Raw genomic sequence first — 25589 nt, forward strand, 5'->3', positions numbered from 1 at the left:
AGGCAAATATTTCCCTGTCAGTCTCCTCAAATCTTTAGTCCTGGATGATTAAAAGAAGCAGGCTGTGTCTGAGTCTCTCTCAAAGCAGCAGTGCTAATCCCTGCTAATTATTAAATAATGGGACTACCCAAAGTCAGAGATTTGTCACTTTTTATCAATTGTTAATAAAAGAATGAGTCTCAATAAAGTTTTCTTTGTTGTTTTAGAGGTGGCACGGAATCTACAAGGTATGCAGTCCAGCTGATCAATGCTCTCATCCAGGACCCAGCCAAAGAGCTCGAAGATCTGATCCCCCGAAATCACATCAGAGCACCAGGCTCCAAAACCACCTCAGCGTCCTTCCCCAGTACCACAGGGGCCACCAGCGGTTCAGCCACTGGGCCCAAGGCCCTGAGCTCATTGGTCACCTCCACAGGCGTCTCATTCCAGCCGGCTTCATCCTCATCTTCATCCTCCTCTCAGGCTGGTGGAAAGATCGGAAAGGGGCTTTCATCAAATGTCAGACAGCCTTTCCCTGTGTCGTTGCCCCTGGCGTACGCTCACCCTCAGCTGGCTCTCCTGGCTGCTCAGACCATGCACCAGATCAGACACCCTCGTCTGCCCATGGCGCAGTTTGGAGGCACATTCTCTCCCGCCGCCAGCACCTGGGGACCGTTCCCTGTGCGTCCTGTGAGTCCTGGCAGTGCTAACAGCTCCCCCAAACACAATGGAGGAACAAATAGCCCTGCAGGCCAGGCCAGACCCAACTCCACCAACAGTGAGCACAGCAACACAGCCAGCTCAGGAGCCTCTGTCACGACCACCAACACCCCCACCACCAGTGCTCCTAACACGTCTTCAGCTGCAGCCTCGCCTCATACGCCCAACCCCACTCCATACAACCCCCAGCCCAGCGTCCCCACCCCTTCCTCTGTCAGAAAACAGCTCTTTGCACCTGACCCCAAGCCTTCTGGCGTCGCCCCTGTGTCTGCTGCTGCCACTTCAACGAGTAGCAGCAATGCAGTACGAGGCACAGGTTCTCCTTCACATCACAGCTCCACTACAACCACCGCTAACACCCCTCAGCAGCCGGTCGGACCTATCTCGCAGCCTCTCATTCAGCCTTCAAAAACAGAGCCCAGTGCCGTTGCCCTCCCTGGAAAGGACAAGCCCTCTCTGCCTGTGGAGAATCAGCCTGTTTCTGTCAGTGAGAGCATCAACTCTGTGGGCTTCACCGCTCCCACCATGGCTTTACCTCCCAAGCCAGAACCTCGACAGCAGTTGCCTCCCCCTCCCTCCTCTGTACCATCCTCAGAGGCTCCACCAGCCCTCCTCAACCCCCAGCACAGCTCCCACCTCCCTTCAGCGCCTCCTCCTGTCCTCTCACACAATGTTGCACACCCCAACAACACTGTTCCTCACTTCTCAGCCCCTGCACCAAGAGTCTCCCATCGTATGCAGCCACCAGGGCCTTACTATTCCCTTCCTGAGCAGCAGCAACAGCAGCAACAGTCGCAGCAACAGCAGCAGTCTGTATTTGTGCCCTTCAACGCTCAGCAAGAACCCCCAAAACAGACCCAAAACCAGACCTCTCAGCCCACAAATTTGCCTCCACAAGCTCAGACCCAAGCTCAAGGCCAGGCTCCAGGCTCCCTTCAGGTCTCTGCTAACCTGGGGATGATGAACGGCTCCCAGATGCAGCATGTGGCGAATGCAGGCAAGCCTCAGCAGATACCACCCAACTTTGGACCTGCAGGTCTTTTCAACTTCAGCAGCATCTTTGATAACAACAGCCAGGTGAGTTGAAGAAATAGTGATGAGTTCAGCATCAATCAGATGTTTTATTTTGGTGACTTAAAATGACACAGAAAGAAGTGTAATAGTCAACCAAAGTGCTTTTATTTTTTGTCTTTAGTCAAATCAGTCTTGCACCCATTAATTTTCATTTTTCATTGCCCTTGCTCAGCAGGTTGGAAACAATCAGGTATGGGGTGCCTGCCATCTGCCAACTCGATCACCTCCAGAGCAGTCATACTCGGCGCCCCCAGCCTACATGAGCATGGGACAGATGGAGAATATGATGCCGCCACCTCCTCCAGACAACTCCAAAGCCCCTGGCTACCGCTCTGCCTCACAGAGGATGGTCAACAGCCCCATTGGTATCAATGCTTTCTTTCTATGTTATATTTAATCATGTGATTATTTTGTTGATCCTTATGAACTGAGCTTATCCTTGTTTGAGACTCGTTTTACACCTTGTTTCCAATTACGTATGTGCACAGAGGTGAATCAGTTAGAAATCCATTGAGTCCTGTATTCCTGAAAAACTTCTCCCCTCTGTGATAAATTGTTCCAAAAATTTCCTGTAGCACATGAAAAATACAAACTTTTGCACTAGATTTCGGAGGGACCATATGACAGTGTGCTAACTTCATAGGATGCTAGAGTGTAGGCATTTGACAGCCATCCATACATGTATTTTTGATCAATTATTTCACAGATCATGCTACATTTCTAGCGTGGCAACATCTTCCTGTATTTGTTTTGTTGTAGCATTTGTTGTTTTGTTCCAGTTATTCTCCAAATGTAAATCCAAACGGCTGAAAGGCCAAAACCAGACAAAATTAACCTGTCCCCCCATGGCTACATGCTGGTCCTATACGATTTCTGTCCACCCATGAGGAAATTATCTTTGTCTTGGACAGAAGGAGGCATCATACCTATATTTAGATATCTAAGGACACCAGTCACATGCATAGGAGGAAACTAGGTGTTAAAGAGGAACATCACTGAAATAAAAGCATTAAAAAAGAGAAGGACAGTACATGAGAGTATAAGATAATGAAAGCTTATATTTTGAAAAATATAGCTGTACAACAAGTGTCTAAACATTAAATATTGTATTTGTTTTTAAAGCCGTAGAGTTCACTTTGCTTCTCACATTCACAACAGTAATAATCTCTGAAACTGTCTTTGTCTGCAGCTTTGACCAGCTATGCCACCAGTATCTCTGGCAGCCCTGTGTATCTGCACGGTCATACAGCAGTTGGCACACCCTCATTCAGCAGACAGCACTTTTCCCCTCATCCATGGAGTGCATCCACATCAGGTATGGGGCTCTAACTGAGTTTTTTAAGGTGTCAAACAGGCTGAAGAATTACTGTCATCTATTTATGGCAAAGAAGACCAAAAGCATAAAAATGGACTGTTTCACTACTGAATGTCTGAAATCACTGCCACATGGTAGATGTCAGAGGAAGCGAGTCAGCAGCCTGCAGAAACAGCCTCATATGCATTTTCTAAATCAAAGATTGTCAACCTGTGAGAATTTGACTTTACAAAAGAGCAGGTTAAGATACAAAAATACTATGTAAAGGACTAAAGCAGCCAAAAGTACTGCATGTCCACCTGGACTCTCAAGATCTACACAAACTAAATGTTCTTTACAGGAGCTTTTAATGAATGTTTCTCTTTTTCTCTGTCCCTTCTCCTCCAGGTGAATCTCCTGTCCCGCCTCCCCCTACAGTGTCCTCCTCTGCCCTCTCCACCTCAGCTGTGGCTCCTCCTCCCCAGCAGAAGCCCAGCAGTTCCTCACAGCAGGACCGCAAGGTTCCGCCACCCATTGGCACGGAGCGGCTGGCCAGGATCAGGCAGACTGGTTCTGTGAACCCGCCTCTGCTTACTACCAGCTACACGGCATCTGTAGGGCAGGGGGGCATCTGGTCGTTTGGGGTCGGAAGTGCTTCAGGTAAGAGCAAATTTTGTTTTGCTTGCTTTTTATATTTGTTGAAATAAGAAAAACAAGATTATTGAAAGTTGTCATGGTATGGTTATTTCAACACAAACACATTTTCTGATGCACTAGTATCTTATATCTGTTAATACCCTAACCTCCAGTGTGTCTTGGAACAGAGGCCATGTCTGGTTGGTCCCAGCCTCTGATGAGCAGCCACATGATGCATCCTCAGCTGCAGGCGGAGCAGTCGGCCTTCTCTCAGCACCAGCCCATGGAGCAGGATGACACAGGCATCTCAAACCCTGCAAACAACTACCACCAGCCACAGCATCTGCCCAACAGTTACATGGACTTCCCTAAGGTAACACACCCATGTGCACTAGTATTGTTTCATTCTGAGGGTCAAGTGACACACCTAAGTCAATTAGATGCTTCACAACCTGCCTGCAGCTGCAGAGACACAGAGAATTTGGGAGAGTCTTGAACACAGAAGAACGAGAGAGTTAGAGAGGAGTTGAGATGCTGTGCTTTGATATGGGAAAGGCGACAAGGAAAAACAGACTTTCTTATCGAGAATAGCTGCACTGTTGAACGGGTGTATTAAGAGCAACATGCCTCATATGTTTATGAGCACTACCAGTCATTAAATGCACTAATGTCAAACATCATTACAAGTCAAAGCATGCGTCTTTGAGCAACCATACTGACATCTGATCTAAGGACAGAAAATAAATTAACTTGGAGCCCTGTGATTGATGGCACAATTCTCTCAACAACATTGCTACCTTTAAATTTTGTGTTTTCAGTCGTCATGTAAATCCTTCATGATTCTGGGGTTGTCCAATGTATGTAGGCATGATTTCATCTCAGACTTACAGGGCTTTTCCACTACGACTTGGCTGCACTGACTCAAACCAAGCTGTGCTGATTTACTTTTCCATCACCAGTTTGGCTGTGCCAGACTCCAAAATTGTCAACTTTTTTTTGCGTTATGAATTTCTCTCAACATTTCGGCTTTAATCTTAAAACTGTATTTCAACGTTGTTCTTGAAATTACTTTATTTTCAGCAATCTTACTTTTATACTTTTTTTTTTATTTTGACTTTAATCTCAAAGTGCACAGCATTATTTTTTTCTTTCACCTCTGGCCCTGATTCTCTTCTGTAAGAGGGTACGCAAGACCATTCAGGCTGTATACAACTACCTGTGTTGGATGCAAACTACAAGTGTGGTTACTATAATGTTAATTCAGTAATCTAAACTGATATAACATGAACATCAATAATCAATAGTAACATCAGATCAGCTCAGGCTGATGACCGCTGATCAGAACAAACCCTCTGCATTCTGTTTCTAGAGTTTCCTCCACCCACTGACAGAATTGCTCCTGGTGTTTTGGTTTAATTAGTGGCTGTGTTAACTGGTGACTTTCAGCAGACTGCATTCATAGATCTGGTTTATACAGCATCTGACTTAAATAGGAGTCCTTTTGAATGTTTTTCATGTTCAAACTCAGTGAAAACTAAACTGATGCAAACAGCCATGGATGCACTCAACTGAAAGTCATCACTTTGTACAGTCACTTTTTGAACTGTTAACAGGATCTTATTTTCATTATTTTATCATTACTTATTCAGGATATACATGTTTATCATCTCTGTGCAGTGACAGTAACACATCGTAATCTCCAGCAAACAGTGTCCCCACAGTCCCTCTTATGGACAAATCTGTAAGTTGTTTTTTAATCTCTGTTTAGGGAATGCCCATGTCAATGTATGGTGGAACCATGCTGCCCCCTCATCCTCCCATGGCAGAGGGGCCAGGGGGACCAATGTACAATGGTTTGCACGCTGGTGACCCCGCATGGAGCCCCATCATCAAAGTGGTCCCAAACAATGCAGATAACTCTGACCCACAACAGCAGGTAAAGCCAGCTTTTATACTGTCTTTATGCTGTGTTAAACTGTCAGCCTTTTATTTCTGCTACTAGCCTTTATGTCATATTCAACTACATGGATTCTATCATTCTCTAATTGCTTCTTTGTCTCTCTAGGTGTGGCCTGGTACCTGGGCGCCTCATGTGGGCAATGTGCACCTGAACCACGTCAACTAGAAAGCGTCCACAGCAATCAAAACACACACAGCATGACCCACAGCGCATACCAACTGATGAACATGACCGAATAAGACAAATGAAATAAAAAAAGAAACACGTGCAACATGTTAACTTTAGTAGTGACCTGAGAGTGCAGAGCAGAGGTTGAAGAATTGGAAGTTGTCTTGACGCCATTCTTTGATGTGCCTATCTCAAACAAGGAAAGAGGAATTTTGGGGAGAGCTGTTATCAGTGTCCCAATGATGCAAACAAAACATGCGCGATCACCTGTTTAACAGGATCCATTCTCTGCGTAGTTTAGCGATTTTGACTTAAACCCACATACACCGTTCTTGGGCTACAGGGGGCTCAACATGAAGTAGCTATTTAAACTTGGCCCAGAACTAGATGATGATTACCTAAAGAGAAAGAGAAATCAGAACCTTTTAGAGTGGTAAATACATGTATAATTGTTTACATACTAAAAAGGGTTAAAATGAGAGTAAATTTCATGTCGTATAGTGGCTCTACTTTATGTAGCCTGTATTAATGTGAAATATTTACCTTAATATTCAATAAAAAGATTGAAAAGTATGTGTGCTGTTTTTATGAAAAAGTAATTTTGTTCTCATTTTCATATTTTAGTTCAAGGGACATGAACTTTAATCTCATCTACATAATCCATTATTTTGAGCTGCTTCTTTGGTATCAACATCTGCATCATGTCTTTATGACTACAAATTCTGCTTGTAGCATTTCGAGGAATTTCATATTTAAGCTTTTCTTGAGAATCCTTTTTATATTTTTATATGACAAATTACTGAACTGAAGAGCTTAAGTCCTACCTATTATGGGACTTGCCAGGATGCTTCCACTGATGGAATCTTACATTAAACAGAGAAGTTTTCAGAGCTTTTCCTATGTGCAAAACTGCTCATTTACAGTTTAAATTCATAGTAGTGGTGCATTTTATAGAGATTATGAGATTTTATGAAGGTTAGAATGCAGGACCTCACCCAATGATAACATAAACTTGCTACAGTGGGGCTCTTTTGAGAATTTAAAGGTGCATTGTGTAAAATTGGGGATATAAGCAACATCTAAAAGGCAGAATCTAGAGTGTGATGCTCACTTGTAACTGTGGCAATCAGTGGAATTATCTGACAGTGCTTATCTGTTGTTTGGTCCCTTCCATGCTAATGTAGAAACATGCAAGATGCAAAAATCCAACATGGCAGAGTACATGGAGGGGACCTTCCCCATATATGAATAAAAGGCTTATTCTAAGTAAATGACTTTAAAACAATTTTATATATTGTGGTGACTGAACCCTTATTTAGATAGGGCCTTATAAAAGTTATGCTTCATTTTTATCAAGTTTGTTCTGTTAAATGGTACTAGGCTAAATATTACACACTGCACCTTTAATAATCAAGCATTTCTGTGTATTTTTAGATGGATACAAAAAGACTATCATTGTAATAATATGAACACTATTTGCATGGTATCTTTGCATCTGTGAAAGACAAAGCAAGGGCAGGAACTCTTAAGATTACATTGTAAGCATCAGTGCCTTTATTTGAATTTTGTAGTACACAGAATTCAAATAAAATCACTAGCTAAGTCTAAGAGTAAAAGATTAAAGCCGTAAAAATGGCCATAAGATCAGCAGAATTATTAGATTTTAAGGCATCATATCACAGGTAATTATAAAAAAGAGATGGGGATAAGACGAGATCATTTTAGTTGATAAATGAAAGCAAACAAGTCAAAGGATGGGATCAGATTAAAAAGGGGGCTTTTGCTCTAGACATTGTACCATTTAATTTCCCTGAATATGTATCAATTTTGTATGCATGGGACATGCTATGACAATGTATGGCCCAGTTAATTGTACATTTTTAAAATATAAAAGACCTTAACTTTACTTTTTTTTTTTTTAAGAATAATAAAACACATTTAATTAGCCGGTACATGATTTGACTGGTTTCAGCTTTAGCACGTAGCAATCCCTAGTCGGAGCTGTGGCACGCCAAACTTCTGACTTTTGAGCGATCAAGACGTTTATTTTGAAGTCGGGGGTCAAAGTGCACCCGGAACCGGAAGTGTAGTTTTTGTAGTTCTTGCAAGGTTCCTGCGACTGGCTTGTTTCGCAGACCAAGGTAAGCATGGCGGCTGCAACACCACCAGCGGTCTCTGAGCAAACATCTCAAACATCTCCTTCAGGACCCGTGCCGTTTGACTTCTCTCAGCCTCCGGTGATCGAGGGCTTCAACCCCTTACCGAGGGTCAAAGATGAAACTTTTAAAGAGAAATTCATAAGAAAAACCAAGGAGAACCCTTTCGTCCCCATAGGTGAGTTACACAAGCTGCAGACTGGAGTTGAATAAGCCTGCCCTTAGACAGTACATCGTGTATCTAAGTCCAGTTAATGACATTTTAATCTGCAATAGCATTTTAAAGGGACGACGTTTCATATTTTAACTACGTAAGCTTATACCACGGAAATGAACCCATTCTTCCTGTTGGGCGCTCATAAATTTGTTTTTATGACTTTCACTATCAACATGTCATGATTCTCAGCGAATCAACAACTAAAATTTTCCATTCCAAATTTTGTGTTTTTATTGTGGTATTCGGTTTTGCACCGTTTACCGACCTTTTTAGTAACATTTAGGGACCACGGTGCCATAAATGAAACGTTTAGGTAGCATGAGAGTAGACGCCCCCTTTGCTTCTAAACGATTGGATTAAATACAGATGAGGACAAAATTATTTGCCCCCCTATGAAAATTTCCCAAGTGCTGTTAAACAGAACAAGGACTTTTTAACATATATTAAATAACATATATATTATATTTTGGGTCCTATTTCACAAAAACCACTAGGGTCAAAATTATTAGCCCCCTTTATAACCATCCTTTTTGTTGAGCCAAAGGCCAAACCACTGTTGTCTAATGATGCGCTTAAACTTTGTAATGCTCTAAGCTTTTAAAATCGAGTTAAAAATCCACAACAAAATCCACACAGCGTAAAAACTTCAGTAGGAGTTTGAGCTGTCACATTGTTTTTAAGTGTCAAGAACTGGATTGAGAAGTATCAAGAAATCCAAAGAGAGCCACACAGTCCAGAACAAGCCTGGCAGAGGAAGGGAGAGACAGATTTCAAAGACTCTAGAAAAAAAAACACTAGTGACAAATGTGTCTAAAGACCCCGGAAACTACCAAGACTCTAGTCTGTAGTGAATGACTTAGCCAAGTCAAGAATTTTATTCTCAAATAGGTCAATCACTGGAGCACAGAACAGGAACAGACTGCGAGGTTGCAGACCAAGAAAAACTCCACTTCTGCAGAAGAGACATCTTCAAGGATTGAATTCTGCTAAGGACTACCCAGAGAAAGATTGCGTATTCTGGAAGCATGCCTTCCAACACGACAATGACCCAAAACTAACCTGGTGAAGAACTACCTCCAGAAGACCAAAATGAATGTTATGGACCTGCCTGCTCAAAGCCCTGACTTAATTCCTATTTAAATCTGTGTGGTGAACTGAAGACTAAGGTCTGTGCCAGAAGATCATCAAATCAGGAGGAGCTTGAGAGGTTGGCCAAAGAAGAAGGGACTGGGAATCCTCAGGAGATGTGTCTGACAAAAATAAAACTAGGATGTTTGGAAAAGCTGTGTTGCTGTTTAACATCATTTGGGAAACACTTTTAAAAAGCTGAAATGTTCATGGAGGAGCTCATCCTCGTCTATATTTATCCATATTGTCTCTTAATAATACCCAGTTTTTAAACGTTTGTCTTGTTTCTCTATGTTCATCCCTATTTTGGATAATGGATGTTTTTTTTTTTTTTTTTGCAGTTTAGGTGAATTTACCCTTTATAGTCATCACAGTATCTCTTAGTCATCCCTGCAGTAAAAAGCTATCAATTATAGTTGTGTCAAAGAACAGATTGTTACAACCTTAAGGCCTTCACCTGTTTAATGCCATTACAGCAAGCTTAAGCTCAATACCAGTACCTTTTTTTTTGCCAATCTGTATTGTTTTGTTTGATCCTGTTTCTAACTTGGTTTGCTTCCTGTCATCCAGGTTGTTTGGGAACAGCAGGGATGCTGATGTATGGTCTCCGTGCCTTTCACCAAGGGAAAACCAGACAGTCCCAGCTGCTGATGAGGGGCCGTATCTTTGCTCAGGGCTTCACTGTAGTAGCCATTATTGTCGGATGCATCTCCACAGCTTTGAAAGCCAAGTAAAAGACTGACCAATCCCTCATCTTTGCCATCACGGACCGCATACAACCTAGATATGAACTGTTCAAACCATCTGAATTGATGCACTGTTCCTGTGTGGGTTGCCAACACTATTTATTGTTGAATTGTTGGTTAAATAAATCACAAGTAAGAGTATTAATTTGCTTCTTACCTCAGAGTAGACAGGTTTGATTTTACTCCAGTTGTGCTCGATTGTTGGTGAAAAGAAATGCAGGTAAATGAGATATTTCTTGCTCTTTCTTGAAGCGAAGGTTTAGATTTGAAATGTTCCCATATATATTCAATGACATCCACACACTGTCTAAATGTTTCTTCTGCTTTAGAAATCATAAAAACTCACACACTAAAATCCTACTTGATGTCTTGTGTGTATTTGAGAAAAAAAAGAATGACACCACCGTATTCAGGGAATATCTACTCCTTGCACAACCTTTATTTTAAAAAATCAGTGGGGAAATTCATTGTGAGAACAGTTTCTACATTAATGGCCTGGGTGAGTCGATCTAAATGCGAGTAAGGTTTTAGACACAAAACAGAGCCCAAAAGTCCACACTCGAAAGAAGGTCAATTTCAGATGACAGCCTGGAGCAGGACTACACGAAATGTTGGTATATGTAACAGGACAGCACTTTGTGAAATCATCTTACCCATGCAAAGGCATTTCCAATTAAGTGTGATTAGTGTTGTACAAAAACATATGCAGCTGGAAACGTGCTCCTTCTCAAACATCCCCTGATGTCAATGTTTGTAACAGTTCCGTGCTAAAATCAGAGTTAGTCTGCCATTTTCAAAGCACATATTTCCTCCCTGAGTGCATGCGTTACACTCAGGCATACATGGATTTTGGCACAGGGCCACACAGTATTTTATCTCCTGGATAAACTGGACGACTGATCAAGAAATTTAAGAACATGAACTGTTTTAGGTGATCTTACTTGGCCGTTTTATATTCAGTTCCCTTTTAACATTCACTTTTTTCAGTATTCATTATGTCCAAATAGGCAACACGTGAAACAATGTGCAGACATAACCATTGAATTTGACACCTTATTGAATGCCGCTTTTAAAAAGAAAAGCTAAAGCACAGTGTTGTAACAAAAAATGTTTTTTTAAAAACCTGTGAAATGGGATACCGCACAAGCTTTGAAGAATATGATCTTAAAATTTAGATGATGGCAGAAATCTTTGGTTGTGATTTTTTTGTTGATTTTTTGCTGAAATCTTGCCTAATTGAAGAGGAAATTCATCAGGGTGAATACTCAAAAGTGGAGTAAGAGCTACATCAAAAAGGCCACAAGCTTTATGCATTTGAAGATAAACATATGCTAGCTACGTTAAATAAGGTCATCAGGGATATAATACAACAAATTTGAACAGTTATTCTTCAATGATGAGAGGCATAAGTGGTTACAATCTATTACGCAATAGTGCTTAATTAGTGTCTGACATCGACAAAGAATGCTTATTTATAAAACAACTAAAAATTGTGCAACCAAAATATTGGAAAGGCATGCAACAAAATTGGCCTAAAACAATTTATAAGTTAAAGGGAAAGGGAAATGTTTAACTTACAGTAACAATATTTTCTAAAGTATAGCAGAGATGCTACAGGATGTTGTAACAACAGAGTAGTCCTTCATCTTCTCACAAGAGAGAGGGATAAGTAAATTATTTTATGTAATAGGCATCAAGAAAGGCGGGAAGGTTTTAAAGGTAATTAATATACACCAGGGGTTTTATGGAAAAGAGCAGAAAAACTTCTGAAGCAAGGTGATGTTAAAACCAAAAAAGGCAATTTCATTCTAAAACAGAAAACTCGCCCTGCAGCGCCTCCTAGCGGACTAGAGGTGTCTGTTTGAGAGAGATGAGGACCGAACGCATTCGAGAAACATCCTTTGCCTGTTTGTTGGTTTTGGGATTAAAGTCGCAGAGCCGGGCTACTCTCTCCCATTCAGATCCTGGAGTGTCGCCATCGCTCTCTGCCAGGAAAGCCTCCTCTGATGCTCTGCAGGTGGGAGGGAGAGCAGGGAAGCATATGAGGGAGTGCAATATTAGAAAGACATCAAAAGAGCTGCCAATAATGGAAAACTTGTCTGAGTAAACCATGATGCGTAATGACCAAAGTCAATCGTCAATAACACCTGTGCATAAGACAACTTCATGCAGTCCAGTATTACACTTACAGACAAAAATAGACTATGTATTGTTCAGCTGAAGTCTATGCAATAGTATCTAACAATCAAATCCGTAAAAACAGAGTGTTAATTTTAGTGTTTAGGCATGCATTGTGTACAAATCAACTAAAAACATTAGAAAGTGTAAGATTTCTAAACCTACACAAAGCCTATAACATCAGAGTTGGGCTGTTTGTAGAAAGCCTTGTCAGCAATCCTAGTACGCAGGCAAGGCCAAGAAAGCAGGGAGAAGAAGGAGAAAGGAGAACAGTTTCAGTGTCAAACAACAAGCGGAGAAAAGTTAGTCTGCATTAAACAGATTATGTAAGCCACTGAGAAACAGCTCTAATGAGGTGGAAACAAAAAGGTTTAAATGATCTAAACACACTCCTTCAGTTGCCAGCAAACAGGCTTAAAATAGCATTTCTGTATAACAGTCAATTAAAGGCTGCTTTGATGCTAGGCAGTGCAGACAACATGGATGTGACATTTGCTCCCTGCTGTTTGCATTCCTTCTAGCTAGCTTCCTGTTTTGTTTTCCAGCCAGTCAAAAAGGACACACAGCTGTAGACTAATATCTCATCAGAGGATTGTCTCTCAGTGATTTCACAGGCACAAAGGAAGAAACTGGCATAAAACTAGTAGAGAGACAGATGCAGAGTGATACCGTGCCAGACTTGGACAGAGTCTGTTGGAAAGTGTGAGAAAAGAACGGGTTAGCTCGGTCAAATAAAAGAAAGAATGCAATGTTTTGTGAGCACTGAACAACCAGACTGAAACAACAAACTCAACAGATAGACAACTGCCCCCCATATAAGCCATGAATAAAAGAAGATCAGTGTTTCATCTGTCGCAGCAGTGAGTTTTATGGAAATGACTCAGTTCCATTTAATGCCTATTAATCTTCCAGTCAACAAAATATTTACAAGTCAGTTTAAAATAATATTTTTGCTGCACAGTTCATCTCATTTGGCTGGCACAGCTAAAACATACTTCAACGGAGAAAACAGCAATCTACCAGTTTAACACGAGTTGACAGGATTGAGGTAATTGAAATATCAGTACATCAACATCCTAAAAATAAACCAACTGTTACTCTTCTGCATGTTAGCAGGGGGAGATGTCAGACACTAACCTGTTGTTGGCCTTGTTCTTCTCCATCTGCTCATTCTGGTGTACATGCCAGTCCTCCAGCTCCTTTTTGGCTTTCTCTCTCCACTCTGCCTCTGCTGCCTTAGATGCAGAGTCTTATTGTGAAGGGAAAGCAGGCAACAACAAAGCCAGAGTAGAAGATGAAAAAGTGACAGGGTAGAAAAGAGACATATTGTGTAAGCACCAGTGTAACATAGTTGGATATTTTATTTAGAATATGTACTTTATTAATCCCTCAATAGGAAGCCCAATTTTTAGACTCTGTTGTTGAAACGGAAATATAAGCACATGCACAAACAGGATCATATGACATACAATAATGGATAGATGTCAGAGTGAAGGCTGCCACCTGAGCAGTTGGGGCAGTGTACATATAGAAAAACTGACATTTAATTTTATACTTTTTAAGACCGTTTTCAAGACCCTCTTTATACATTTTAAGACTACTGCCGGGAGGAAAGAAAATGCCAGTATTATTTCCTATTGTAGTATGTAAATTTGGCTTTCTTGGAGAATTTTGAAATTAGACAATGAGAAAAAACTTATGCCATAAGGAAGCTGCATGGAGGGTCTCACTTTGTACTTTAGCAGCCTAAAAGTAGTTATACCACAATGTAGACAAACCTACTTACAAGTTCTGAACTGCGGTTAAACTAAGCAGAACAGCATTCATTTAAGTTTGTAGCAAAACAAAAGCAAAACAAGGTACTTTACCCATTTCAAGATACTACTAATAAGCTTTATTTCAATTTTACAGTATTCTAAAGTCTGCAACCCCTTTTGATTACTATAAAAACAACCAAATTTATTGCCTTATAGTTTTGCATTTAGGACTTTGTAAGAGCCTTAATTTAGACTTAACTAATTTATCAACTTTTAACACTTCTAAGACCCTGTGGGCACCCTGTGAGGGTCCACTGCCTTGCTCAAGGGCACCTTGACAGTACTCAGGAAGTGAACTGGCACCTATCCTGCTACCAGACTAATTTCCAGAATAGGTTCATTCTACACTTTTATCAGCAACCCTATAGTTCCCAACCCCAGTCCTTACAGACTGAGCCACTGCCACGAACCTCTGCCTTGTGCCGTCTCATACTTCTTAAAGTTAAGCTTAAGAAAAACCAGAAATTAAGTAGTGCTCCTGTCTCAGAGACCATTTGGCAACCGTTGTCTGTCGCCATCTGATAAAAGTTATTCATCTAGAAACAAGGGAAGAATATCTCTTTAGTTCTGCTGAATCCAGCATTAAAATGACTTTAAGGATTACTTTTGCTGTTTGGTGTTTACATCTGCAGCGTAAAGTCTGTAAGTTTGCTCTTCAACTGAAAAGTCTCAGTGCAATAGTTGGTGTTGTTTTACTTGTGTTCATGTTGGAAGTATAAGTCCCCCAAAAACACTTATTTTGCTGTGATTTTTTATCAAGATGATTAAGGTTTGTCACAATAATAACATTGTGATGCAGATTTGCATAAAGCACAACTTTGTCATGTCTCCCCTTAAGAATAGAAAAAAAAACAACTAAGTTGTATGTTTATAGAATGGAATTTGGGCGGATTCTTTCTGATGCATTTCAGGTAGTGAGAGATCTAACCCCTGATCAGCTTTATTCACAGTGTTAAGCAGATTTGTGGCTCAGGTTTAAATGTTTTAAATGTTCGTTTAAAGGAACAAACTAGAAAAGCACTCAGAGAGCGCAGACGTCCGCCATTAGCCCTATCTACCAATAGTAAAGAATCCTTAAAAAAATTCCTGGATCCAGACGGTGAACAAACAAACCCTGCCGATCACATAACCTCCTGAGGCTAAGGGGATCTAGTTTTTCATTAATGCAGACCAAGTTTTGCCTGTTTATTATTGTCAGTTCATCATGTTAACTGTATACAGGTGCATCTGAAAAAAAAAACAAAAAACAATAGAATAAAGTAAAAGTTATTTTTTTCCCAGAGACTTACTCCAGAAAGTTATATTTACCTCTGCCAAAGAGGTTATGTGATCGGGTGGGTTTTTAGTTTGTTTGTTACCAACATAACTCAAAAAGTTATGGACTGATTTTGATGAAATTTACAGGACATGCCAGAAATGGCATAAGGAAGAACTGATTAGATTTTGGGAGTGATCTGGATCACCGTCTGGATCCAGGAATGTTTTTTAAGGATTGTTTACTATTGGGAGATAGGACTAATTGCAGAGGTCGGTGCTTTTCTAGTTCTATATATTCAACATTCATCTCATGCAAACTGAAACCTGTCATGACTTTGTTTTTTTCTTTTAATGATTAAAGCTCGCAAAAATCCACAATCTTAAAAATTTGAATACTGTCATAAAGTCTGATTTGCAAAAGGTTTCCTGAGCCTTCATTCTCTCATTCTGGTTCAGTACACACAACTGCAATCATGGGGAAGACTGCTGACTTGACTGCTGTCCAGAAGACAATCACTGACACAGTCTGCAAGGAGGGTAAGCAACAGAAGGTCACTGCTGAAAGGGCAGGCTGTCCACAGAGTGCTGTATCAAAGCATACTCATAGGAAGTTGACCGGAAGGGAAATAGTGATAAGAAAAGGTGCACAGGCAACAGGGATGAGCGCGGCCTTTAGAGGATTGTCAAACAAAGCAGATTCACTGTCAGTGATTGTCTTATGGACAAGAGTCAAGTCAGGAATCTTTCCCATGATTGCAGTTGTGTATGCTAAACCAGAATGAGAGAATGAAGGCTCAGGAAACTTTTGCTAATTGGACTTTTTAACAATATTCTAATATTTTGAGTTTGTGGATTTTTTTGTGCTCAGTAAGCTGCAATCATTAAAATTAAAACAAAAAAGTCTTGAAATATTTCACTTTGTATGACATGTACCTAGAATATATGGAGGTTTCAGTTCTTGAATTAAATCACAGGGAAAAAATGAACTTTTCACAGTATTCTAATTCTCCGAGATGCACCTGTGCACTGACCTCAGACATCTGCCAGTGAGAAACAAGGAAACAGGCGAATCCATCTGCTTTGCAAGGTTAACTGTACACCAAAACCTACTGATATATAACTGATCAATGCAGTTCAGACATGAACTGTCATACACGAAGAAACCAGCAGACTTAACATAGAGAAAGCAGTAACTCCTGAGTATGGTTGATACATATCTGTAAGAAAACATAAAAAGAGACAAGAAAGTGCCTTGACATGGATGAATTATCCTACAATGAGACATTTTTTGCTCACCTAATGCCTCAAGGCGTGTCTTCTGTTCCTCCCTCCACTTGCGTAAACTCTCTGGCTCCTGCCTTTGAATGTCAGCCTGGGCGATGGCTGCATAGTTGTCTGTTGGGCCATTTGACTCCTTTCAGAGGGCATACAACATTATTAAAACTTCATCATTGAGAAGAATAAATGTTAAAATAATTTCCTCACTTCATACGGAGCTGACAACAAAACAACACAGTACATGCAAAGACATCTGTTAAGAAACACAACAGACATAAAACATTAAAAGCTCACCTGAAACATGTCCCCATTTACTGTGGCAGGCGCCTCTTCGAAATCGTCTGACATTTCGAGAAGAGAACAGAGTTTTATGTTCAAATGAGTTTCCAGTTAGTTCCCCTTTCCCGTCACCCGAGCTGGCTTATGCTAACAATGAAGCTGTCACTTTGTTTTTATGTCAGACGTTACCTCAGAAATGCAGCAGCACCTGTTCGGGCGCTAATGTTGTCTATGCAGATTTGTTAGTATACAACACAGGTTTTTCCCAGATAAGAGTAGTTAGCTGACGAGTTTCCTGATATATAACGTTATCATGCTTATGTGTTTGGTTATCATTACTTGGAAAAAACGCTATGTTTTCTTATATTTAACTATAGAGCGTCAGAATTATAAGTAACTTACCTCTACTAACGTTTTTATTGTGCAAACAAACGCACTAAGACAGCAATGCTAACAGGCTAACGTTAACATCACTTAATTTGTTAATGGGCGGGCCAGGCAGTTTTTACTAACATACTAGACTGTATCCACAATTATTAATAATTTTTAAGCAAAATGTTGTGGATTCAGAATTTCTTACAAACTTGCCACCACTCCAATCAGAGTGCCGGTAGAAACGTACGCTAGCTTTAGTTAGCATGTTAGCTCGCTTGCTAGCTGAGACAAACTTACCATAGTTTGCAGGCTGAGGCTCAGACGGCTCCTCAACCTGCGCTTCTTCCAGCGCCCCAAAGCCCTCACCGTCATTTTCTATCCCAGCTATCTCACTCTCCTGTTGAGCCAGGAAAGCAGCAGCCGGATCCTCTTCAGTCGGGTGTGCTCCGTTGTCAGCCATCTTTTACAAAAGTGTTTACAAGTTTAACAGAGCCTGGTAGCTAGCTAACGTCAAAGCCCCAAAATTAGGCCACCAGTTTTAACGCGTTTATACAAACTACTTTAATATTCTACTCGAATAGCAGCTTCTCCAAGCAGACTACTGTAAGCAACAGAACAAGTATGGGATCGTCTGTAATTAAAACAATGTTAGCTTCGACTCAGGCCCTCACTGATGATTCATGATTTCTTCACTTGTTCGGTCACTGAGAGGATGATGGAGCAGGGCAGCACCCCGAGGGGACCATCTGCTTTTTCTTGCAGTGTGTCTCCATCTGCTGGACATCTACTACATTGTTTTTGTCAGTAGCCCCATAAAGCTACCTCACAACAGTTTCAAATGAAACCATTAAAATGTGTAATGATAATAACTGAAAGATTTTATATTGTTCTATTTTATTTTTTCTAGCATTATGCTGATTAGGCTGCAGAGGCACTTGACAAGAAGGCAAGTTGACCCTAGTAAGATGTTGGTCACCATTGCTTTATTTATATATACACATGTTCCCCTATGTTTTCACATCCTTGTATGTAGATATAAAACAATTATGTGTTTATCTTTTCTACTCTTGTAAGTTTTGTTGCACTGTCTTTTAGCTGGGACTAAAAGAGCAGCCTGATGCCACATAAAAAAAATAGATTTTTTTTTTCAAATGTATTAAAAATAAATAACTGAAATATTCAGTTAGCATAAGTATTCAGACCTTTTGCAAAACACTTGAAATGAACCTAACTTCCTCCCATTTCTCTTGATCTTTGCTGAGATGTTTCTACACCTTGATTGGAGTCCACCTGTGCTAAAATAAACGGATTGGACATGATTAAGGGAGGCACACATCTTTTAATAGAAGGCCTCACAGCTAACAATGCATGTCGGAGCAAAAAAAAAAAAAAAAAAAAAAAAAAAAACTGCCTGCAGAGCTCATGGACAGGAATGTTGTAAGGCAAAGATCTGGGGAAGGCCTCTTTTTTCCTTATTTGGATGTATTTTAATAAATGGGCCTAGAACACGGGGTCAGACGTGGTCTTTATAATCTGTAATACATAAAGATAATGCTGTGAAATTATAAATCATTCATAGGTAAGTAAGTCAATTGACCCACAAGTAGCTGAGCTTTTTGATTTCTCTGTAAATGTTAAACATTTATCTAACTTATATAAGAATAAAAAAACACAGTACATGCCAATTTTTTTTTTAATATTTTTATCAATGATCCTAATTCTCTACTGTACCTCTCCTTTTCCCCTCTTAAATTTGAAAAAATATATATCGCCCCCCCCTCGTGGCCCAATTGTTGAAAAACACCACTAAAGTGCCCTTGAGAGCCAAAACGCATGCTAAAGTGCCCTCTTGAAAGCCAAAACGCGTGCTAAAGTGCTCTTTTGGGAGCCAAAACGCGTGCTAAAGTGTCCTCCTGGTTGGAAAAAAACACTAAAATGCCCCCTTGGCTGGTTAAAACATGATAAACTGCCCTATTGGGTGGTAAACACGCGTGCTTAAGTGCCCTCCCAGTTGGCAAAACAACTGCTCTCTTGGGTGGAAAAACACTCTAAACTCCAGAAGACCATTAAGACCAAGAAATACTATGAAACATTACTGCTGCAATGACTTTTATATTGGGCCCTTTTTTATCTATATTGAGCCAGAACTATATCTCACAGAACCAGTTTGGATTATCTGGTGCTAATATGGTGTTAAAATGCACTAGAATACAGGAAATGGCATCTACTTAATTGAAAAATGTTCTGGGGAAGACCCCCAGACCCCCTAGGGATTTATTTATTTATTTCTGTGTGTGTTCAGTCCAATGTTGAATCTACACAGTGCTTGTGGATGCTGATCCTAACCACAAACTTGAGTAGTCTGTCTAGTTAGTCTGTTTTAAGGCTATATAATGTGCCATTTGTATAACATATAAACATGTCTAAAGTGCCCTCGAAAAGACGCGAAACTTAGTGCCCTCTTCAGTGGCAAGACGCGCTGTATGTGCCCTTTTTTCGCCCCTGCCCTTGAAAATGTCTGTGCACGCCACTTTTTATTAAATGAGTTCGACCACTAACTCAGAAGTACATTTGTTTATGTGTGGAAAAAAATCATCCCTGATTTTCTGAGTTAGTGACATGAGAGAAATATTTCTCCATGTGATGCTCGAGGCTACTATAATTAAAATGTCAAAATACACGGAGCTAATACCAGAAGATTATCTACATAAGATTTTTCCCATAGTAATGACTAAGATATATTTTATTACCACATCTTTGGTTCATAATGGTATGGGTTTTAATTTTTAAGAACAAAGCTGGTATTAAAAGCCGCATTACAGTCTGTGTGATAGATGTGGATTAGCAGTGGACGGTTAAACAGCTGGGCTCATGTCTGTAAAGCAGCCTCTCCTGGTTTTTACAGGCTTTACAACCGCAGTATGAAAAGAAGCAGCGGCCCATGTGACTTCTGACGTTTGAGCCGAGTCCTGCTAAAAAGAATTTGAGGGTAAGATCCCGCTGCTCACCGAGGGGATCCACGGTGGCTTCCTGACGTCCGCTTTGAGGAAGTCCTAAAGTTAGCCCACTTACCGACTCACTTTTTGTGCCTACGAGACCGAGCCGTGATGTCTGGCGAACAGGAAGGACAAGAGGTAAACTTATTGATTGGTACAAACATGCGATACTTCGTGTGTGCTGTAACTTTTGAAGCGAACTTTTTTTACTCAGTTTAAGTTATTGTACGGGCTGTGTTGCGCTCATTGTGCAGTTTATGGTTTTTGGCTAGCTGCTTTGAACCACCGCCAGGCTCAGAGACTACTTTAGTACTTTGCTAGAGTCGCGTTTGTCCTGTTTTTTGGTTTCTTCTCCCCTGAATGTAAAGTTTTACTAATTGTTTGCACTGTAGTGGTGTTAATTGTTTTGCTGTGTTTCCGGTGCAGCATGTACATGTTGCACTAAACGGTATTGAAATTAATTGACTTTTACCCTAACTTTATCAGCTCATAACTGCGTATCTTGTTAACAAAAAAGAAAGAAAGAAAGAAAATAGGCGTGTAATTGCGTGTGTTTGAGGGTGGTATACAACACTATCGTTAAGTCTAAGCTCCTATAGGGACATTAAAGTGACACCATGGGAGATTATAAATAGCAATGCCATTAACTGGGACGTCACTTGAATGAGCACCAAGACATTACTCGCATATTTATTCTTTAAGGTTGTTTATTTATTTAGATAGTGGGGTTTTAACTTGTGCATATCCTTACTGTCACTGACAATTTAAATTCAGCCAGTTTTAAACAACGCAGTTATGATTATGCAGTGTTTGTTGTCTCAAGTGCATTTAACCTGTTGCTGCTATGAACCTTTTATTTTATGCAGTCCTTCTCATATATTGATTCATTCTGGAGTCTTTGATCCTCTGTGGCATGTTAAATATGGAAAAAGGGCAAGAAACCAACCTTAGTTTCACTTAATAAGACTTTGTTATCTGAAAAGTCTTGCAGTAGATCATAAATGCAAATGCATGCAAAGTAGAACTCTTAAAAGGCTTTCCTTATGAACTGTACTATCCAGAGTGTGTTTTTTTTTTTCAAACAAGTACTTGTGTAAAAAATATATCCACACACCCTTTTCTATAATGCAAGCTAAGATATAATTGCTGATTTGGTTGTTGTATGTCCTCCAGCTGGAATGTAAGATTCCATTAGCTTCACTGCTGTTATGACTGTCTCCTGTTTCTCATATAGAGTAAAAGAAAACTTATAACTTTAAGTTGCAGACTTTTGCCAGAATATAGGGGTATTTGACGTTGCCTCTCTCAGTCCTCTTCTACCCCCCTCTCTCCCTCTCTGTCTGTGACTCATGTGGGTGTAGGGCTGAAATAGTTTGGTGTAGTTTTACATTCCTTATATAGCCTCTGAGGAGAGGCGAGGGCTTGCCTGTGTCACACACATACACACAGTGTCGGGGGGTAGGGTTTGCCAACACAGAGAGAATCTGCTTGCCCCAGCTTACTGACTCTCTAGCTTTCTCCCAGCAGCTTTCTGCCCGTCCCTTGAGGACAAGGTAGGTTTGCATGGTGGCATCTTTGGTAGCTAGCTTGTGTGGATTGACACCTGGTAGGGTCTGTGGAGGAGGAGGAGGAAGAGCTCGGTGAAGGGTGCGGGTACAGAGGTCAGTGGTACAGCCATAGATCACAAATAAAAGCAAGTGACATAGCTCTGAGTCTCAGGTTGCCTTTGGTTCCTAAAATTACCTTTTTAGTGAGGCAACCACTCAGTATTTCTGTTTCTATTCATGCTTACTTAAATGGAATTCCAATTCTTGTCCTTTAATTGGAAGTAAATAAGGCTGTTATATTTCAGCTTTAGAGTTGAATAATTAGAAAGTTGACTTTACTTTCTGTTAAATAACAAAGATAACTGTTGAATATCACTGCTGTTTTATTGTTCACTAGATTTACGATGCTTATATTTTCCCTGGTACTCATTTGCATTTGCTTTGTTATACCCTTTAAAGAAATTTTCCTCTTATTATCACTCAAGGGAAAGCAGTTTATTAGTTTGTGTGTTGAGAAATGTTGGAGCGTTGTGTCCAAACAGCCGCTCTGGTATTTTATCATCTTATAACTTACGTAAACAGCCTCATTCTTATACTTTAAATGATTATCCCCACCGAAATGCACATTTAATGAGGTATCATGACACAGTTATTATTAGAAAAAGACCTTTTTGATGCTGGAAAAACAATTTAATCATCAGATTCCCTTTGAGTCACGCAGAAAAATAACATCAGACTCTTGTGGCCTTGCACCATATCTGGTCTTCCTGACTTCTTTAATATTTCCTCTTTTATTTCTCCTAAGGCTATGAATGCATACACTGTAACCCTCAGTGGCCCAGCGCCCTGGGGCTTCAGGCTGCAGGGAGGGAAGGACTTCAGCATGCCCCTCACCGTGTCAAGGGTAAGTAGCTGTTTTCTCCCCTGCATTTGTGCACATTGATGGGCAGGATATTCAAGTTCCTTCAAGGTTCTATATAAATCCTTCAACATGTTTACAGGTAGTTTTCAGTAGCCATGGTTACAACATAATGACTACCTGAGCAAATGCATGTCATTTTTCTGCAGCCTTTATTTACTGCAGACTGTTGTGTTAATTTTTGTGGTGCATTACCAACCCCCATCCAGTCAGTTTTGGCACCCAGTGATTCATCATTACTGAAATTAATTGATCACAAGGACGTGCTGCTGTTTGTCTCTCAGTGCTTTGTACTATCCTTGTTGGGTCACTACCTCTCCACTAAATAAATTGTCAAATACTCTATAAACTGCTGTTGCTATTCAAGAGAGCAGCAACCACTTTCCAGGCCTTATAAGTGCACTGCTGCTTTGCCTGACAAACACAGACTCTCTTGCACATGCGCACACATAAAATCATTCCAAGCACACAGATCTCTCGTTCTATTATGCTCTCAGTCTCTATTGACGTTGCGACACTGCTACCCTAGAGGCTGAGGTCATCTCAGCATGTTAGGCTGATTTACATGTTGTAAATCTTCGTCTCTGCTCTGTACTTACAGCTTCACATTTTAGAGATAATTAGAAGTTAATAGGTAATTAGATATAGGTCAGGCCTCTCAAGGTTACCCCACATACTCTGAGTAGCTTAAATACTTTCAGTTTTGGTTCCTTTGCAGTTGCCAAAGCTATAGCACAAGAGCAGTGTTTTGTGTTGTTTAAAATAACATATGCTGCAGAAGAGGCTGCATTGTGTTGCAAGTAGCATGGGCTGACAAGTGTGCCGAGCTGACGTAATCCTGTTGTGAGGGCAGCAGTTATCACCACCCTTGTCAGTACATGTCTCGTGTCGGTTCTCTGGCAGGCATCACACTTAGAAACACAATGTTCCCCTTGGATTCATGACAAGAAACATTTTCTTCTTACCATAAAAGACCAAACCAGATGTTGAAACCTGATTTGACAGCTGGTTCAAAACAAACATGTTTTTTAGGAGCGATATAGGAGTGCAAGAAAAAATTCACCCAACACTGTTGCAGTGTCATTGAGTGAGTGTCATTGGGTGTGCCAGCAGTTGTAGCTGAATTATCTTGAGACAGCACAGGAAGCCAGTTTTTCTGCAATCCAGACACATTAGACATGATGATTTATTTTCCTCACTGACAGAAATACTCCTTACACCAGAGGTGTCCAAACTTTTTTTTCACCAAGGGCTGAGGCTGAACAACATATCGTTGTACAACGGCGATGTGTGAGAAGTTAGATCGCAGGACATGCAAGGTTAGTCATCTGACCAGAAGCACGTCATGCTGCCACTTCTGTGTCGTCTGATGAAAAAACAAAAAGGTACATTGTGTTGTTTTTGACTATTCTGCATTGTGAGTAAGTCTGAGATCACCATCAGCAGTGGCCTTGAAGATTCAAACCAGGTTCTGTATTTTTCTAAAACCCGACAACCAATAACATTTTAGCTTGTCGATACTGCTATCCAGTCTCATAGGTTCTGTGACATAACATTATTTTATGATATCACTGGTGTAAAAACATGAATCCCTTACTGCAATAGGAACCCAAGCTAAAAGCACACCAGTAATGAGCATCAAATTAAACCAAATTGTGGTACCTTCAACTTTTGCCTTAAAGAAAAAGAGACTCTGCTCAGGTAAATGCTGAAAGTGTTCCTAAAGTTTTAGCAGGTGTAGAAGTCCATGGAGGGATCAGCAGTATAGGAGTGAAATAGCGAACATAATGAGCGTAAAGACTGTCATATACGATGTGTTCAGGTGAGTTCAGATATTTAGACAAATATCAGTAAGATTTAATGATGTGTTCATATGTCACACCAAGGAAACAAAAATTTAGTTTTTAACAAGAAACTTAAGTAAAGACAGTTCGGTCTGGAAGACTCTCATCCTTTTTACCATTTTACATTTTATTGCAAAATTGATATCCAGTTTTACCTGATGGAGAAAGCTCTGCTCAAAAGATGCTCCCTGGGTTCAAGTAAAGCAGCATGCTTTTACTTTCCCGGAAGCGCTTAACTTGAAACCCCCATATGTATGGATACATTAATGACAATGTGTACCGGATACAATAAAATTAGCTCAAGAGCAATTAATACATAGTAGCATGAATCCATGAGGGTGCAACAAGCTTTATGCTATAAGAGAGAAGGCTGGGGGGGAGGAGGTTAAGGTTAAGTAGTACAGTGGCACTATTAATGCAGGTAGAGATTTGTGAGCAGTACGTCACATTTAAATACACCACTGTGTTGAGAGAAAGAGCTGTGATTGGCTGTCAGAGCTTAGAGGCGATAATTGGGATCAGCTGATTGTCAGCTGATCATGGCTGGGAACATGACTGTGGTTCCCTGCATTTACAAATGCTGAGCTTCATTTATGAAGATGAGGTATGTGTTTTCTTTTCAGGGATATAAAGCAGATCTGACAGATTGAATCATAACTCAAGCTCTACTCATCTTATATTATAGCTCCTGCTGTAAACTTATTGTCAATATTTTGTTTTTCCACTTAATAATAGAAAAGTATCAATTGTGGTAATGATAAAGACTCAGATCAATAAGGGTTTTACAATAAAAATGAATGGTCTCCATCCCTAATCAGCAGTCAGAGAACTGAGAACTGTGCAGAGTCTGTGTCTCAGGCTACACCCACACTTGGCAATCTGAACTGGTACTGTGCTCGAGCACATTTGACCCTCTTCCCCAGTCCACATTTTGGCCTGCACACAAAACTGCTCAATGCATCCAGGCCTGAGCATGGTTACCTCATGCGCCAACTTCATCATGTGGAGCCTGCAAGTGTGT

The 25589-nt window shown here is 40.5% G+C and overlaps 4 protein-coding genes across 16 annotated transcripts in view; 3 read left to right on the forward strand and 1 right to left on the reverse strand.

Annotated features, from left to right (window-relative positions):
- Positions 1 to 6404, forward strand: part of ankhd1 (ankyrin repeat and KH domain containing 1) — a 37236-nt gene extending 30832 nt beyond the window's left edge. For 6 of the 10 annotated variants that reach the window (XM_041797778.1, XM_041797780.1, XM_041797782.1 and 3 more), the window contains exons 33-39: positions 207 to 1776; positions 1946 to 2138; positions 2963 to 3088; positions 3476 to 3727; positions 3877 to 4076; positions 5472 to 5639; positions 5769 to 6404. In XM_041797778.1, the coding sequence (XP_041653712.1) occupies positions 207 to 1776; positions 1946 to 2138; positions 2963 to 3088; positions 3476 to 3727; positions 3877 to 4076; positions 5472 to 5639; positions 5769 to 5828 (2569 nt within the window). In that variant the 3' untranslated portion in view covers positions 5829 to 6404. The remainder of the gene's footprint in view (positions 1 to 206; positions 1777 to 1945; positions 2139 to 2962; positions 3089 to 3475; positions 3728 to 3876; positions 4077 to 5471; positions 5640 to 5768) is intronic. The other 4 variants (XM_041797783.1, XM_041797787.1, XM_041797781.1 and 1 more) reach the window with 3 other exon arrangements.
- Positions 6405 to 7956: 1552 nt separating this feature from the next.
- Positions 7957 to 10438, forward strand: higd2a (HIG1 hypoxia inducible domain family, member 2A). Its single transcript, XM_041797540.1, has 2 exons — positions 7957 to 8165; positions 9903 to 10438. Exons 1-2 carry the CDS (start codon positions 7979 to 7981, stop codon positions 10064 to 10066), a joined length of 351 nt encoding a protein of 116 aa, XP_041653474.1. The 5' UTR covers positions 7957 to 7978; the 3' UTR covers positions 10067 to 10438.
- Positions 10439 to 10486: 48 nt separating this feature from the next.
- Positions 10487 to 17988, reverse strand: cltb (clathrin, light chain B). 2 transcript variants are annotated; one of them, XM_041797537.1, is made up of 6 exons: positions 17560 to 17988; positions 16903 to 16949; positions 16627 to 16744; positions 13394 to 13505; positions 12926 to 12946; positions 10487 to 12089 (listed from the first exon to the last, which is right to left on the reverse strand). In XM_041797537.1, the coding sequence occupies exons 1-6, from the start codon at positions 17720 to 17722 to the stop codon at positions 11918 to 11920; spliced, it is 633 nt and encodes a 210-aa protein (XP_041653471.1). In that variant the 5' UTR covers positions 17723 to 17988; the 3' UTR covers positions 10487 to 11917. The 2 variants fall into 2 exon arrangements, with proteins under 2 accessions (XP_041653471.1, XP_041653472.1); XM_041797538.1 differs by lacking the exon at positions 12926 to 12946 and having other exon boundaries at positions 17560 to 17985.
- A 2252-nt stretch (positions 17989 to 20240) lies between these two features.
- pdlim7 (PDZ and LIM domain 7) overlaps positions 20241 to 25589 on the forward strand; it is a 56254-nt gene continuing 50905 nt past the window's right edge. The window contains exons 1-2 of one of the 3 annotated variants that reach the window (XM_041797186.1): positions 20241 to 20396; positions 22611 to 22709. In XM_041797186.1, the coding sequence (XP_041653120.1) occupies positions 20370 to 20396; positions 22611 to 22709 (126 nt within the window). In that variant the 5' untranslated portion in view covers positions 20241 to 20369. Of the gene's footprint in view, positions 20397 to 20458; positions 21920 to 22610; positions 22710 to 25589 lie in introns of those variants that run through there. The other 2 variants (XM_041797188.1, XM_041797187.1) reach the window with 2 other exon arrangements.

This window comes from Cheilinus undulatus, linkage group 10 (genome assembly GCF_018320785.1).
Source record: "Cheilinus undulatus linkage group 10, ASM1832078v1, whole genome shotgun sequence".
In the NCBI taxonomy this organism is placed as follows: domain Eukaryota; kingdom Metazoa; phylum Chordata; class Actinopteri; order Labriformes; family Labridae; genus Cheilinus; species Cheilinus undulatus.

What these genes read in the sequence shown, in the direction of transcription:
- higd2a (XM_041797540.1), top strand. Translation starts at nt 7,979, where the DNA reads ATGGCGGCTGCAACACCACCAGCGGTCTCTGAGCAAACATCTCAAACA. An exon ending in GAACCCTTTCGTCCCCATAG is followed by an intron (nt 8,166 to 9,902) that starts GTGAGTTACACA and finishes CCTGTCATCCAG; the next exon opens with GTTGTTTGGGAACAGCAGGG.
- cltb (XM_041797537.1), bottom strand. Translation starts at nt 17,722, where the DNA reads ATGGCTGACAACGGAGCACACCCGACTGAAGAGGATCCGGCTGCTGCT. An exon ending in AAGAACAAGGCCAACAACAG is followed by an intron (nt 12,947 to 13,393) that starts GTTAGTGTCTGA and finishes ACTTTCCAACAG; the next exon opens with ACTCTGTCCAAGTCTGGCAC. An exon ending in CTCTGTCCAAGTCTGGCACG is followed by an intron (nt 12,090 to 12,925) that starts GTATCACTCTGC and finishes TCCCACCTGCAG; the next exon opens with AGCATCAGAGGAGGCTTTCC.